Consider the following 13,301-nt stretch of genomic DNA (forward strand, 5'->3'; position numbering starts at 1 on the left):
AATTATAGCGAAAAATTCTTAAAATAATACAATTAAAATTTATATAGTTGCACATACTTGCAAAACATTAAATAAAATATAAAATTCTTCCAAAATGTCATAATGTGTAAACTTACTACTTACGAAACGAAGTTTTGTTGTATGTCTGTACGTGCCTTTAGTATCCATAGATAAATACTACTTAGGCGCAATTCACACAGAACGGGCGTATGGCGGTGGCGTGGGACTGGATGGAACATAGAAAGGGATTCAATGTGATTATTGTCATTTATTTGTTACGTACGAAGATGATCAAGATATGTTGAACCTCGTAAATTTAGCTAACATTCAAAGGCAAAGGAGTTACTGAATACATCCCTTGTGGCTAGATAAAGAAAAAACTGGTGGTTCGTTTAATGTTATGCGAGAGCTCAATATGTACCCTGAATGTTTTCAAAGTTTCTATCGAATGTCTGTTCAATTGCGATGTTCAGGGTCTGATGTTTGACGAAAATTCCCTCTTGCAGAATAAAGAGTGCTGCAAGTTCCTAGGAATTACCATTGATGGTCGCCTTCGGTTTGAAGATCATATTTTACATTTAGCTGGGAAATTATCTTCTGGATGTTTCGCAGTAAGAATGGCAAAACAAGAGCTGGGAGGGGTGGTTGCACGTTCAGTGTACTTTTCACTTATTGAATCTCATATTCGGTATGGCTTGCCTTTTTGGGGTTTAACCAATAAGGGGCTACTTAACATTATCTTTGTTATTCAAAAAAAAGCAGTTAGATACCTGTGTTCTGCTAAGTTAAGAGATTCTTGCAAACCCCTCTTCATTTCTGAAAAAATCCTAACTCTTTTTTCACTCTTTATCTTAGAAACAGCTGCTCTTATTCACAAAATTCCCAAACTACCCTCTGACACTGGCCATTTGACTCGTCGTGTAAATGATGTTCCCCTATTCCTATGTCTTCCCTTACCAAAAACTCATTAATTTACATAAGTAAAAAAATTTACAATCATGTTCCTCTGTGTGTTAGACATATATCGGATGTTAAAAAATTTAAAAGAGAGTTAAAGTCGCTTTTATTGGCTAAGGCATATTATAACCTGGATGACTTTTTTAATGATAGGTTTTAACCTTGGACATGTTGGAAAGTTTTCTTTTTTTTTCCTTTTTTCTTCTCTAGTTTTGTCAACAAGTTTACCTTTATTTAGTAATTGATTGTTTTATTTAGTTATCTTTAATTTAAGTATGTTCAAAAAGTTTTGTCTTCTTGTGTTTAATTTTGTTCATTGTTTTGTCAATTTTTGAAATTGTATTTGTGTTTTGTTTTTTTAGCTTGTAGGATGCTTGTACACAAGATTATTCTTACGTAATATAGCACATTTTCTTTCTTTCTTTCAATTTTTTTATAAAATACTAGTGAGGGTTTAGTAAGGGTTAATATTGAGAAGAAACTCACAAATTGAAGAGAACTTGTCAGTTCAGAGGAAAGGTTTGTTATTAACAACCTCAGGTAAGTTGAAGAAAATATATTTAAGTAATATTAATTCTGTTTAATCTAAAACAAAAAAAAAATAACGATAATGTTACCCTAATATTAATTATTGTATTGTATAAAATTACTCAAATAAAATTCATCCGTGCGGTACTGAATCTAGATTTCTATTTACCGAATCTTCAATCCAAGATTGAGAACTATCCATTGGGATAGTAGAGGCTTCAGGAATGATTGAGGATAGTATTTGCTCGGCTAAATTTAAAATCCCAATTTTGAAACGCCGCTTCTGAACAGAATTCATGGACTTAAAAACGCCAGGTCTGGGTCTGGAGGATCGATTGTGGCATTCGTTTTCGTGCTGTTTTGGATCTCCAGCAATTGTTGCTTTTTTTCAAAGTACTGGTAAGCTTGCTGGTTGAGCTCATTAATAGCGGTTGAGGCTGCTAACTTCTTTTTTTTTCTAAAATCATCTTCTTTCTGTAGTAGTGTTTTAGGTGCTCTCATTGCTATCGGTTGATCATCGATAAACGTACTGGAAGATGGTACAGGTGACCGAGAGGAACGACTGGATAGAATGTTATAACGTGAGAGTACATCAGCATTGGAGTTGTCTTTAGACTCATTAGATTGTGACCCCGTTGCAGCTGATGCGTGGTGGCTCGATGATGCGTCGGCAGACTCTTGATCCACGTTGCCTTTGCTCTTACAAGACTTCAAGAAAGGATCTAAAAAGGAGAGATGTAGGGCCAAATAATATTCTTTGACTCGTTTTGTCCCTTGATTTTGTTTTTAATTTGGCTTTATATTTTGAGTAGCTTCCTCGTATGTTTTTCCAGCAGTCTTTTGTTAATAAACAAGTACATACTTACCATTTTCACTGAATTTATTTGATATTTTTTCCCATGCTTGATCTTGTGCACTTCTATTGCAGTAATCCGACCTTTTATAGTCGTATGGAACTGCATACTGTTGAACACTGTCATTTGACTGTTGCGCCCTCTGAATGTCGGTGAGTACTACTAGCCGGAAGTGAAAATGGGTTTGTGACGTCATAAAAGCGGGTAATTTAAAATTTAATTATGGCGCTAAATTTGATTTTTCCTCTATTATACCGCGCGCTTAAAATTTGTGGGAAATTTGTGGTTCTTTCGGGAATTATAGTAGGCAAACTGAAAAAGTGTTAAATTAGGACTTTTTTTGTAACAATATTAAATAAAGAACTCAATTTTTCACTTTTTTGATAATTTCAGAAAGACCCACACATTTCCTACTAGATACATAGGTCCGGGGTTCAGAAATTAAACAAGAAATATCACAAAATGTCTTACTAGATTATCTGAAGAAATTACAGCAAAAAATTCACAAAATAATAAAATTAAAATTAACAGTTGCACATGCTTGTTAAAACATTAAATAAAATATAGAAATTATTTCAATTTCCATAATGTATAAACTTACAACTTAATTTAATGAGGATCTCTGTTGTATGAAGAGCAAAATTTGCGAAGTAGAATTTATATAGGGTTTGGAAAAAAAAGTTATAGTAAATGTATGTACAATGACAATACAAATTTTATAAAATCACCAAGAAATTACCCCCTACTCAATCCATTAATGTGTTCCTTAATTAATATTACAAATTAACCTATTAACAAATTAGTAATTAAAGAGCCAATAAGTAAATATGTTAAAAGTAAAATTTACAGGAGTTCCCATTTTTTTATTTGCCTTTGAAAGTTTCAGACATTAAGATTTGTATAGAATCCAAAACTGCTCATGCATTGAAACCTTAGACAGGAAAAGAGAGAGGACGCATTACGCACATTATAGATCATATGACGAATTTTAAACGGAAAATTGAGTCGACGCCATTTTTTGGTGCCGAGCATTAGGAGTGTCACCAAAGCTTGTCTTGTTGTTTAATCTCTGAAAAACTATGTTTACAACTATACATTTAGTGTGATAATAATGGTGATTTGTTGTGCTCACAACTGCAAAAGTAGAAGTGACAAAAAGGAGCCTGGAATCAGTTTCCATAGGCAAGATATTATACACTACTACTTACCTTATCAAATAAAACAAATTTTATTTAATTCTGAAGGCATTTAATGTACGTAATATTCTAATATTATCTGTAAACTTGCTAAATAAGCCCTGTTAGATATGGCTTACTCCGTATAAACGATGAAGGTTTTTATTCATAAATTTATAATTAATGAATTATGCGTTAAGGCAGTGGCAGCGGTTTTTTTATTTTAACTATTTTTACAGCCTTTAAGCAAAGACTGTATTAATAAAACAAATTTGAATTAGATTTCCGGCAAATCCAGACAGACGGAAACAGCGGGTGCAAAATACAAAAATTGCAGACTGGTCTCCAACAAAAAATGAGAGGATTTGTTCCAAACATTTGGAAACCAATTGGTTATATTTTGTGGGTGAAAGAGGATGACTTCTTATTTATAGAACTTCCAAAATTATTCTTTTTATATAATGTTACCTTAAATGTGAGAACTGTGTACAATCCTTAATTGGGAATGAAAACAATTATTTGAATTCTTTAATTTCGCATAGAAATCGCAGTGGATTAATGTATCCATCAAAAACATGTATTAAAGAGAATAAAATAAAAAAAAAGAAATGTTTTAAATTTCTTAAAAAGTAGGTGCTACAATATTTAATTGTATACTGGATCAATATATTTCTTCTTTATAAGAACACGCCTCTGAAAACAACATTAATTACAATATTTAAATATTTGTTTACACTTTATGAATAAAAAAAAATCTGAAGTAATAGACCCCGTTAGAAACCAATATACTGAATAAATATTGTTCAAAGGTCAATAAAATACATTTATGTATAAATATTTGTTTAAATACATATTTTTATTTTTTTTTATATAAGCTTATAGTTTTATATTATTTTGTTAATATGTAGGTATGTATATTATGTAAATAAATATGTTGCTTCACTATTATTCTAAACCGTTGTTTTATTTGCACATCACTATGTTAGAAAATATTTCTTTCACATTAAAATTTACTAAATGTCAATTTGATGCCTTGGACTTTTATTATGTTCTAAATGACATGAAATAAAAATAAGGTTTATTTTTATACGTTTCATCTTTTATTCAGGAAATAGTCTCCCTAAATTACACTTATGCATTGAAATAAATTTGTTATAATTAAATACTAAATCCATAAATATTATTATTATCTTCGCAAATATCAGTCGTGCCTGGTGCCACTTGGCTTCAGTTAACTACGAGGTGTTATCCCTCTCTTTTCTTGTCTAAGATTGAAACTCATCCTAACAGTTGTCATTATGGTTGAACTATTAAGGCATGTTCACATACGTAACATGCTTAGAATATTGAAAGACTAGAATTAGTAAACAACAACTTTGTTTGAGTTCAACATGTACTCAGGGGCAAGGGGGTGACAAAGTTTTATGACATTATAAAGTGTTTTTTTGCTATTTCTACGTAAAAAGCATATGACATCTTTGCATTAGAGATTTTGCAAGCCAACAAACTGCCTATAGTTCCACGGCAATACTAATTCTAGCCTTTCAATTCTATAGTCTATACAATCATCAATCTAATTTGATCTCAACTTGATCAAATGGTAAAGATTCCATGATCGTCACTCCCTAAACTGTCAATATTCCTAGATACCGAAATCATCCAACAAATCTACGACGTAGTCAAAGAGCTGACGGACAGAGTAAAGAAAACCCAATGCAACGTGGCCAACTTAATAGCCGGAATTAATGTGTGGGCCAAACAATTACTCTTCGAACGTAAAGATGGCAAAAAAGAAAATCTACTCTACTTGGAAGACCGTGTGGATCGCTTACAAAAACGACAAGACCAGGTGACCGCCTCCAGTGTCGAACTCGAGAGGATCATCAAGGAAAACTACGAGTTGTTCTTCAAGGTGCCAATGGAACCGGAAGAACCGCCCCCGCCGCCCGAAGAAGCGTCGCCACCGGAACCGCCTCCCGAGTCGCCCAAAAAGGGCGGCAAAAAAGACAAAGGCAAAAAGGAAAAAGTGAAAAAGAAAACCGAGGAGGAATTGGAAAAGGAAGCGGAGGAGGCACGGCTTAAGGAGGAAGAGGAGAGAAAGAGAGAGGTCCAGATGGGAATGTGGCAACCGTATTTGGCGCGATTGGATAAAACTATTGAGGATATCATTGTAGACTTTGTCCGGATTAATCAGAGGAGTTTTATTAATGAAATGGCGGAAAATGCCGCGAGTCCATTGTTGGAACTGGTCATGGAGTTACACGAGCCCAATATCGCCTTTGTACCGTCAATTGTTATGGCGGAACCAGTCAATTTTGCTTCTTTTATGGAAGGTAAGGTGTATTTAAATACTTTTTATATTCCAGGGATTCAATAACATAGTCGAATTTTAATAGCATCAACCCACGAACTTATAAATATACCTGGACTGCCTATTCAGTGAAAAGTAAATGACCACTACTAGGGGATCGCCATTTTTGCGTGATTGTGTCTTTTAGATGTTGGTCACTGTGACAAATTTTAGTTGTGCAAACTGTAGCTGTAACTGTTTTTGAGAGGTTATGTCTACAAAAATACCAAAAAGAAAGTTACATATACCGTAAAATGGGGCGAATAGAAACAGTTTCGGACCTTTCCTATACTCTGTTGGTAACATGGTGTGTCACCTTTTTGACAACAAAAAATAAGGAATACAAATCTCGACTTGTAGATCAAAAAGCGCATAATAGATTTTTTTTAAATAGAGGTTTTTCCACAAAAAAAATAAAAACGCTTTTTTTCTATTCACCCTTAATGTGGGATGAATAGAAACACCCATTTAAATTGGTCAAAGTTGCTATTCTCCCCATACGAGGGCGAAAAGGAACACCTGAAAAAAATTTTAGTTAAAATTTTACAAAAAAAAACATTTATTTCTATAGAAATGTAACAAGTTTCAACATATTATTTAAATTAAACAACTTTGATGCAAATTAAATTTTAAAATGTCTCTTCTTGGCGTAGATGCTTCTATCTCGTCATGAATTAGGAAAACCTCTTCAACAACCTGATGGCTAAAATGAAAGGTGGGAACATCCGGAACTTCTGGAAATCCATAAATATATCCTGACAAGTGTTTGGTGGGGCGACTTCTTAAGAAAGCGGCTTCAATGTCATTTTCTGTAATATTAATGACTTGTCCGATAAAATATTTAATTCTTTGTCTATTTCGATTTTTTGTTGGAAAACACACCAGAAGCCAAGTTTCTTTATCTATTAAATCAAGCGAAATAGAAGAAACACATCGGAACAATTTACCCTCAAAGCAGACTGATGCTGATGAATTATTTGTATCCCACTTATTCTCGGACTTATCGGTGAAACTTGGTAGTGAAGTGTCCATTTCTGAGTCTACATCTGAAGAATGATCTTGACCTGTTTCCATTTCAGAGTCTTCACTTGAAGAATGATCTTGAGCTTTTGCCATTATTGGCATGAAATTACTAAGGGGCAAATTCATTTCCGGGTCTGAATCTTCATCTAAGGTGTGTCCATACGTCTTTCCAAATCATTATCCTCTTGATCGTCTTTATCCAACGTGCTTTCAAATCTGCACTTGTAACACTTTTGCCAGCAGGAACTTGAATTTTACGATGTTGACTCTTCACATTTTGACCATCGCCATATCTCATTGTTATTAGAAGGTTTACCAAAGAGTTATTAAGTCCTTCTTCAATGTTCTGATGGTTAAGACTGAGAAATGTTTGTCCCTTGCCGATAAGGTGTCCTTGGTCAGAACTTCATTAATTTTTTGTTTTTAAAATACACAACTACCCTTACCAATTTGGCAATAACCGCGTCAAGTCCCTTTGATTGTCCTGCATCTTTCCTTTTTATTCTGCCTTTAATTCCTTTTTTACAGGCATATTGTACTATAGGGAACCCCTGTAAAAACGCTGTTTTTTGCAAAGCACTACAATCATTTGTGAATTGATGATCATTCCTTAGATTGTTATAGATATTTAGATAAATTTGTTTGGCATCTGTACTTAAACAATTACGTTTTAAAATTGCTTGATTTTCCTCTACAGCAGTAGCATTAGCAGTCCAGGTATATTTATTAAGTTCGTGCATCAACCAGTCCAACCCATATTCAAATTAAAACACAATAACATGCTACATTTTCTTATTAGACCTCCTTGAAGACATTTACTCGCTGAGTAACTTCATGAAGCACGCCGATCCCAACCTGGCAGACCAAAACTACTACGACTTGATAAAAGAAGATGCGGAATTGGCGCAAGAGAGAGCGGAAATCATTAGCCGCGTGATAAGCGGAATGGAGGCAGCTGCCGCTTACGAAAAGGAGTACGACGAGTACTACATGTTGTGGGAGGAGGACAGACAAGAGTTCTTACGTCAATTCTTATTATATGGCCGACTGTTAAGCTTGGAAGAGGTATACAAGATCAGAGACGAAGGAGAAGATGCCATTAAAGAGACTCCGCCCACCATCAAGCAGTTTAAGGATCAAATTGATTTTTATGAAGATTTATATAAAAAGGTAATTTTCTCTTCCTCGCCATCTTATGCTGGTATATTCATGGATCATTTTAAGGTTGAGCTGCTCCCAATGGAGAAGATTCTCAACCCGTGGCTGCGAGTCGACGTACGTCCATTACGTCAAGCGATCCTAAATGCTGTCTGCAAATGGGGCAATTTGTTCAAACAGCATCTCTACAACCGCGTCATCAATAGCCTCGAGGATTTGGAAAGTTTTATTAAAGAGGCTGTGGCAGCCATGCAAGTATGACCAATTTTCCCTTGGAAACCTGAGAAATTTTTTAAAAAATGTTTGTTATCAAGGTACCACTCTCAGAAGATGATTATGACGGCCTACTGAAGGTGATGGGGTACTTGTTCAAAGTGAAAGAGAGACAAGTGGATACTGACGCCATGTTCGAGCCTCTGAAGCAAATCATGGATTTGCTAAAGGAGTACAACGTGGAGTTTCCAGAGGAGGTGGTGGTGCAGCTTCAAGAGATCCCTGATAGGTGGATACATTGTAAAAAGGTAAGTTCTTTGGGAGGAAATGCCTATGCGAGAAAATTGAATTTTCCATAGTGGATTTGGGAGAAACAGTAGGATTGTTGCAAGCGACCAGATATGCACCGTTCATTGAATCATCCTGAAGTCACCTGGATCAATTGTATACACATGCACGAAGTTTGTACGGTTTCATGTCGATACGAGAAATGAACGTGCTTGAAACGTATTTGTAAAGCTAGTATAACCTCAACCTGTTTGTTATCTTGGAATGTTTTGTTGGCAGTGGGAAATACCTTGATTTTATCTTAACATTAAATTTAATTAAGTTAAAACTCACACACAGTAAAACATAAAAGTAAAGGATTTATATTTTACAAAATCAAAACAAATGTTTTTATAAATAACCTTTTTTAAACAGAACCGCTGGTCGATCGATACCTCTCAAGCACCTACTGCGCAACTCAGTCGTACAAGTTACAAACGACTTCTTCTCTCTCAGATATATCGAAATGTCCGTTCAGAAACCAATTTCTGAACGGTTCCAGATTCGCTTGGAGCGCATTCAGGATAGTTCAGTAAACGGTCATAAGTCCCTTGGAACGCATTATAACTTTTGCGCAAACGCGTGACACTACGATGACCGCGGTTTTCTGGTCGCTTGGAACAAACCTAGTAACTTAAAAAAGATTAATTAACTAATACTATCGAAATTTTAACCATTTAGGTGGCAGCCACGACAAAACAAGCGGTGGCGCCCCTACAGGCCCTCCAAGTAAACGCCATCAAACGTCGCATAAACCTCTTCGAAATCCGTCAAAATATGTACCGGGACCAATTCAAAAACTTCAGATTCTTCAACTGGGACTGCCCGAACTTGTACGGTTTACTGGACAAAACGCACTCGGAATGCTTCGAGCTGGAAACCGAACGAGACAAACTGGAAGAGCAGGCGAACCTCTTCGAACTCACTCTGCCAGAGTTCAAAGCGATGAGAGCGACGAGGAAAGAGTTGAAGCAACTGAAGCAACTCTGGGATTTCATTAACGTGGTGAGGTCGTGTATCGAGGAGTGGAAGTTGACCCCTTGGAAGAAGATCGACGTGGAAAACATGGAAATGGAATGTAAAAAGTATGGAAAGGAGATCAGGCAAATGGATAAGGAGATTAAAGGTTGGGACGCCTACATCCAGCTGGACGCCACTATTAAGAACATGCTGACTTCCTTGAGGGCCGTGACGGAATTACAGAATCCTGCCATCCGTGATAGGCACTGGATACAACTTATGCAAGCCACCAAGGTATTTTTTAGCTTATTATAGCGTAATGTTACAGAAACGTTTCAATTTTTTTCACACTAACCTAGACGTTCCTTGGGGAACCGCAGTGCCATTATAACACAAAAAAACACTGATCGACTTTAACAGAAGATCCTGGAAAATGTTGTTTTAGGGCTTCACGACGCCCTCGAAACAATCGAGGAGCACGTTGTTTTCTAATTATGGTAAAAAAAATGGAATGAAAAATACTAAAAAAAAATCTAACAACGGGGCGGTACGTGAGGCAACAACTGATTGGCAGTTGGGCGTTTTCGCCAAAAGTAATTATTTTTATGTGAGTTTTGCTGTTAAATTAAAGAGTACTTGAGCACGAACGCTTATTACAAGCATTATGCACTAAATTGACAACTGGCAATGTGCATGTAAATTTAGAAGTTAGTCTAAAGGTGGTGTCAGACACAGCTACTTTTGTAGCGCAATTTTTTTACAGCGGATGCAATTATTGCGTACAGTGTTCGCAAATTGCACAGTTTTTACGCTGCAGCTACGAAAGTTGCTTAGGTTGGGACTAAAAGTTTACATACGTTTACATTTAGGGCTGTTTTGACTACACATTTTAATTTCTGAAGTCTTGTTTGGTTAAATATTTAATTTTGTTTTTGTCAAATGTTAATATTTTACAATACAGGTGATGCATAGTATCGATACCAGTAGCATATACGCACTCTTATACATATGGTTTTAGTTTTATAGATTATCATCTTATATACTAGAACAATTTCTGTCAACCCCATAAACAGAAATTGTCTTTTTTGAATTGAAACTTATCATTGCTGTGACCTACCTAAATTACTTTATCACAATATTTATAGGTATCACAGTTTTATAAGTATTACATTTAATAATATTTAAGACGTACATACACTATGTATGTATGTACGTATGTACGTACTAGGACACAAAAGTCTTCTGTAGAAATGTAAAACTAATATTCCTTTTTTTGAATAAGCTGTATCGGCCTCAAGGAATTTCTACTATCTCAATTTAGTGATTTATTGATCAATAATATTACGTTTCAAGATATATTTGTATATTCTGAAATTAAAAAATTAAATGATAACTTTATGTAAAGTAAATTGTAACTTTCACAACATTTCTCCATTCGAATAACCTATAGCTACTAACTGTCTGAGTCATTACCCAACTCGTATTTTGAGTACCTATTTATTTATTTATTATCTCCCCCCCCCTTTCGTGCAAATTTCGAAAAATTTTAACTGTAGATCGCTTATCAGAATTATGATCAAATTTTTTATTTATCTTTAACTTAGATTTGTCGAACTTATAGAGTAACTTACACGTTTTTTATTATTGGACATGAAACCTTCGTCAGAACTAAAACTAGAATTGCAGTTTTCGAATCTGTTATTACTATGTACTGAATCATCTTCAGGAACATTCTACCATCACGACAGTCGGTGACATTCCAAAGGGGTCTTCATTAGACTGTTCATGATCAGGTCTTCATGTTCAGAAGATATTTATCAAATAGCATGACGTCTTTTTATTTGGTTAAGATACTAGTCGCTATTGACATTCCGTAAGCATTCTTTTGCTTCTACTGCCTCTATTAGTTTATAGCCTGATTTGTTTCCTTTTTTAAAGAATTTGCGTAGACTGTGTACAAGTGTATTAAAAAGAATACGGCACCGATGACAACAGTAAAACTTAAACTAAATAAATAAATTTAACTAAAATTGCATCTTTCAAACATAGCTAGGGTCACTAGACCAGTAAATGAACGAATAAGAAAAGTTTTGAGTTAGAGGACCTGTAAATCAGTTATACATTTACTTAAGTACTATAACATTTTTAAGTCTCGACAATTTTCTCTTATTATGAACAACAAGAGATACGTTACCTTTTATATTTTTTAAAATTTTGCCGATTTTTATAACAAATGCCCAAAATCCCAGTGTAAATGAACGAACTCCTCCAATAAATGAAAACTATAAGGCTAGTAAATCAACATAAGGTTTAATTTTAATAAGGTTTTTTTAATTATAAAATATTTAAATTATATATACTGCCTTTGGATGATATTGGCTGTGAAATTTTTTCTAAAACAAATTTTCTCTTATACCAAATTTGGTCCACATTTTTGGGCCATCTCCAAAAATTTGGTTTTATCTTTTCCATAACCTAATCTCATATTCTTGGGCCCCTGATCTATATTTTTTATTAAACCTGGATACCTCTTCTTTTGGTAACTTATAACCACGAAGTCTCCAATATTAAAAGCTGCAAATGTGAATACATTATATGATTGATGACAGACACATTATTTATTTACTTACTTTTACTGCTTGTTTTGTCAGGCTTCTTCGTTTCCACGTCTATTTCTTTTTTAACAACTAAAAGCACATAAATATCAACATTATAATTTCTTTAATCCATTTTTTTATAATTACTAAACTCACCTTTATTTTCTCGAACTCCATCAATAAACTTTTCTGATTCCCCTTCTTTAACAGCCAATTTTAACTTCTTGTTCTGTTTTCCGGCTAACTTTTTATTTTCATCATCAATATCCTGGATCTTGGTCGCTTCCACATCATTTTGTTTTTCTTTAACTAAAAGCATAAACACTAAATTCTTATTAGGTATAGTTAAAATTACCTTGATTTTCTCGAACTCCGTTTATCAACTTTTTTGAATCTTCTGTTTTTTCTGGTCCCCCTTCTTTAACAACCCTTTTAAGCTTCTTAGCTAATTTCTTAGTTTCAGCTGACGTTTTCTTTAAAGCCGTTTCCAGTTTTCTTTTCTTTATTATATTCTCTTTATCTATTCTTTTTTTTTTCTTGTTCAGAATGATGTTTCACCCACTTATCGGATGTTATTGCGTAGGGCATTTGAACACGTTGGCTTCTCTTGCTTTGGCCAGTGAAGATGATTTTCCCAAACTTTATCTAAACTTTTATTTCCTGGATTAATGACAATATTGGATAATATTTTAATCTTCGATTCGCTGCAAGGGAGAGTTTTGGCTGGAATAGCCATACACTCAGATTGGAATTCTCTGTCTTCTATAATAATAAATGCATTGTCGATAATCGTGTAAAGAATTTCTAAACAGTATGATTTTATTTGGGAATTCAAATGCACACTAGTTAATAAAATAGGTGTAATTACATCAATTTCTGGTAATGGTAATGTCTGATAAGTTGGAGGCTCATATAAAACTCCGTCAATTTCAAGGGGCAAGTCGTTTAAAAAGGAATCTGTAAATATATCGCTCTGTATATTCACTGACATGTCATTTTTTTCAAACTCGCTAAATAACTGGTCAACATTATCGCTACTGTCATTAAAACTTGTTGAGTCACCTGCGTTTTTTTCGCAAAATCTACACTGTTGGACAAATTTGTGATATTATTGACCTTTAAATAATGGTCCAATACTTTCAAGGAACATTTATAGTCT

General features: G+C 34.4%; 1 protein-coding gene and 1 long non-coding RNA gene across 2 annotated transcripts in view; one reads left to right on the plus strand and one right to left on the minus strand.

Annotated features, from left to right (window-relative positions):
* The window catches only part of LOC126734829 (dynein beta chain, ciliary-like), a 54,123-nt gene that overhangs the window by 10,069 nt on the left and 30,753 nt on the right, over positions 1–13,301 (plus strand). Inside the window, exons 6-10 of the mRNA XM_050438589.1 lie at positions 5,161–5,847; positions 7,687–8,057; positions 8,112–8,300; positions 8,360–8,566; positions 9,267–9,839. Coding sequence (XP_050294546.1) covers positions 5,161–5,847; positions 7,687–8,057; positions 8,112–8,300; positions 8,360–8,566; positions 9,267–9,839 — 2,027 coding nt within the window. The remainder of the gene's footprint in view (positions 1–5,160; positions 5,848–7,686; positions 8,058–8,111; positions 8,301–8,359; positions 8,567–9,266; positions 9,840–13,301) is intronic.
* On the minus strand, positions 12,041–12,681 carry LOC126734853 (uncharacterized). Its single transcript, XR_007660189.1, has 4 exons — positions 12,498–12,681; positions 12,299–12,451; positions 12,176–12,232; positions 12,041–12,119 (listed from the first exon to the last, which is right to left on the minus strand). It is a non-coding gene; the product is annotated as an uncharacterized LOC126734853 (long non-coding RNA).

Source organism: Anthonomus grandis, chromosome 4 (assembly GCF_022605725.1).
Source record: "Anthonomus grandis grandis chromosome 4, icAntGran1.3, whole genome shotgun sequence".
NCBI classification, from domain to species: domain Eukaryota; kingdom Metazoa; phylum Arthropoda; class Insecta; order Coleoptera; family Curculionidae; genus Anthonomus; species Anthonomus grandis.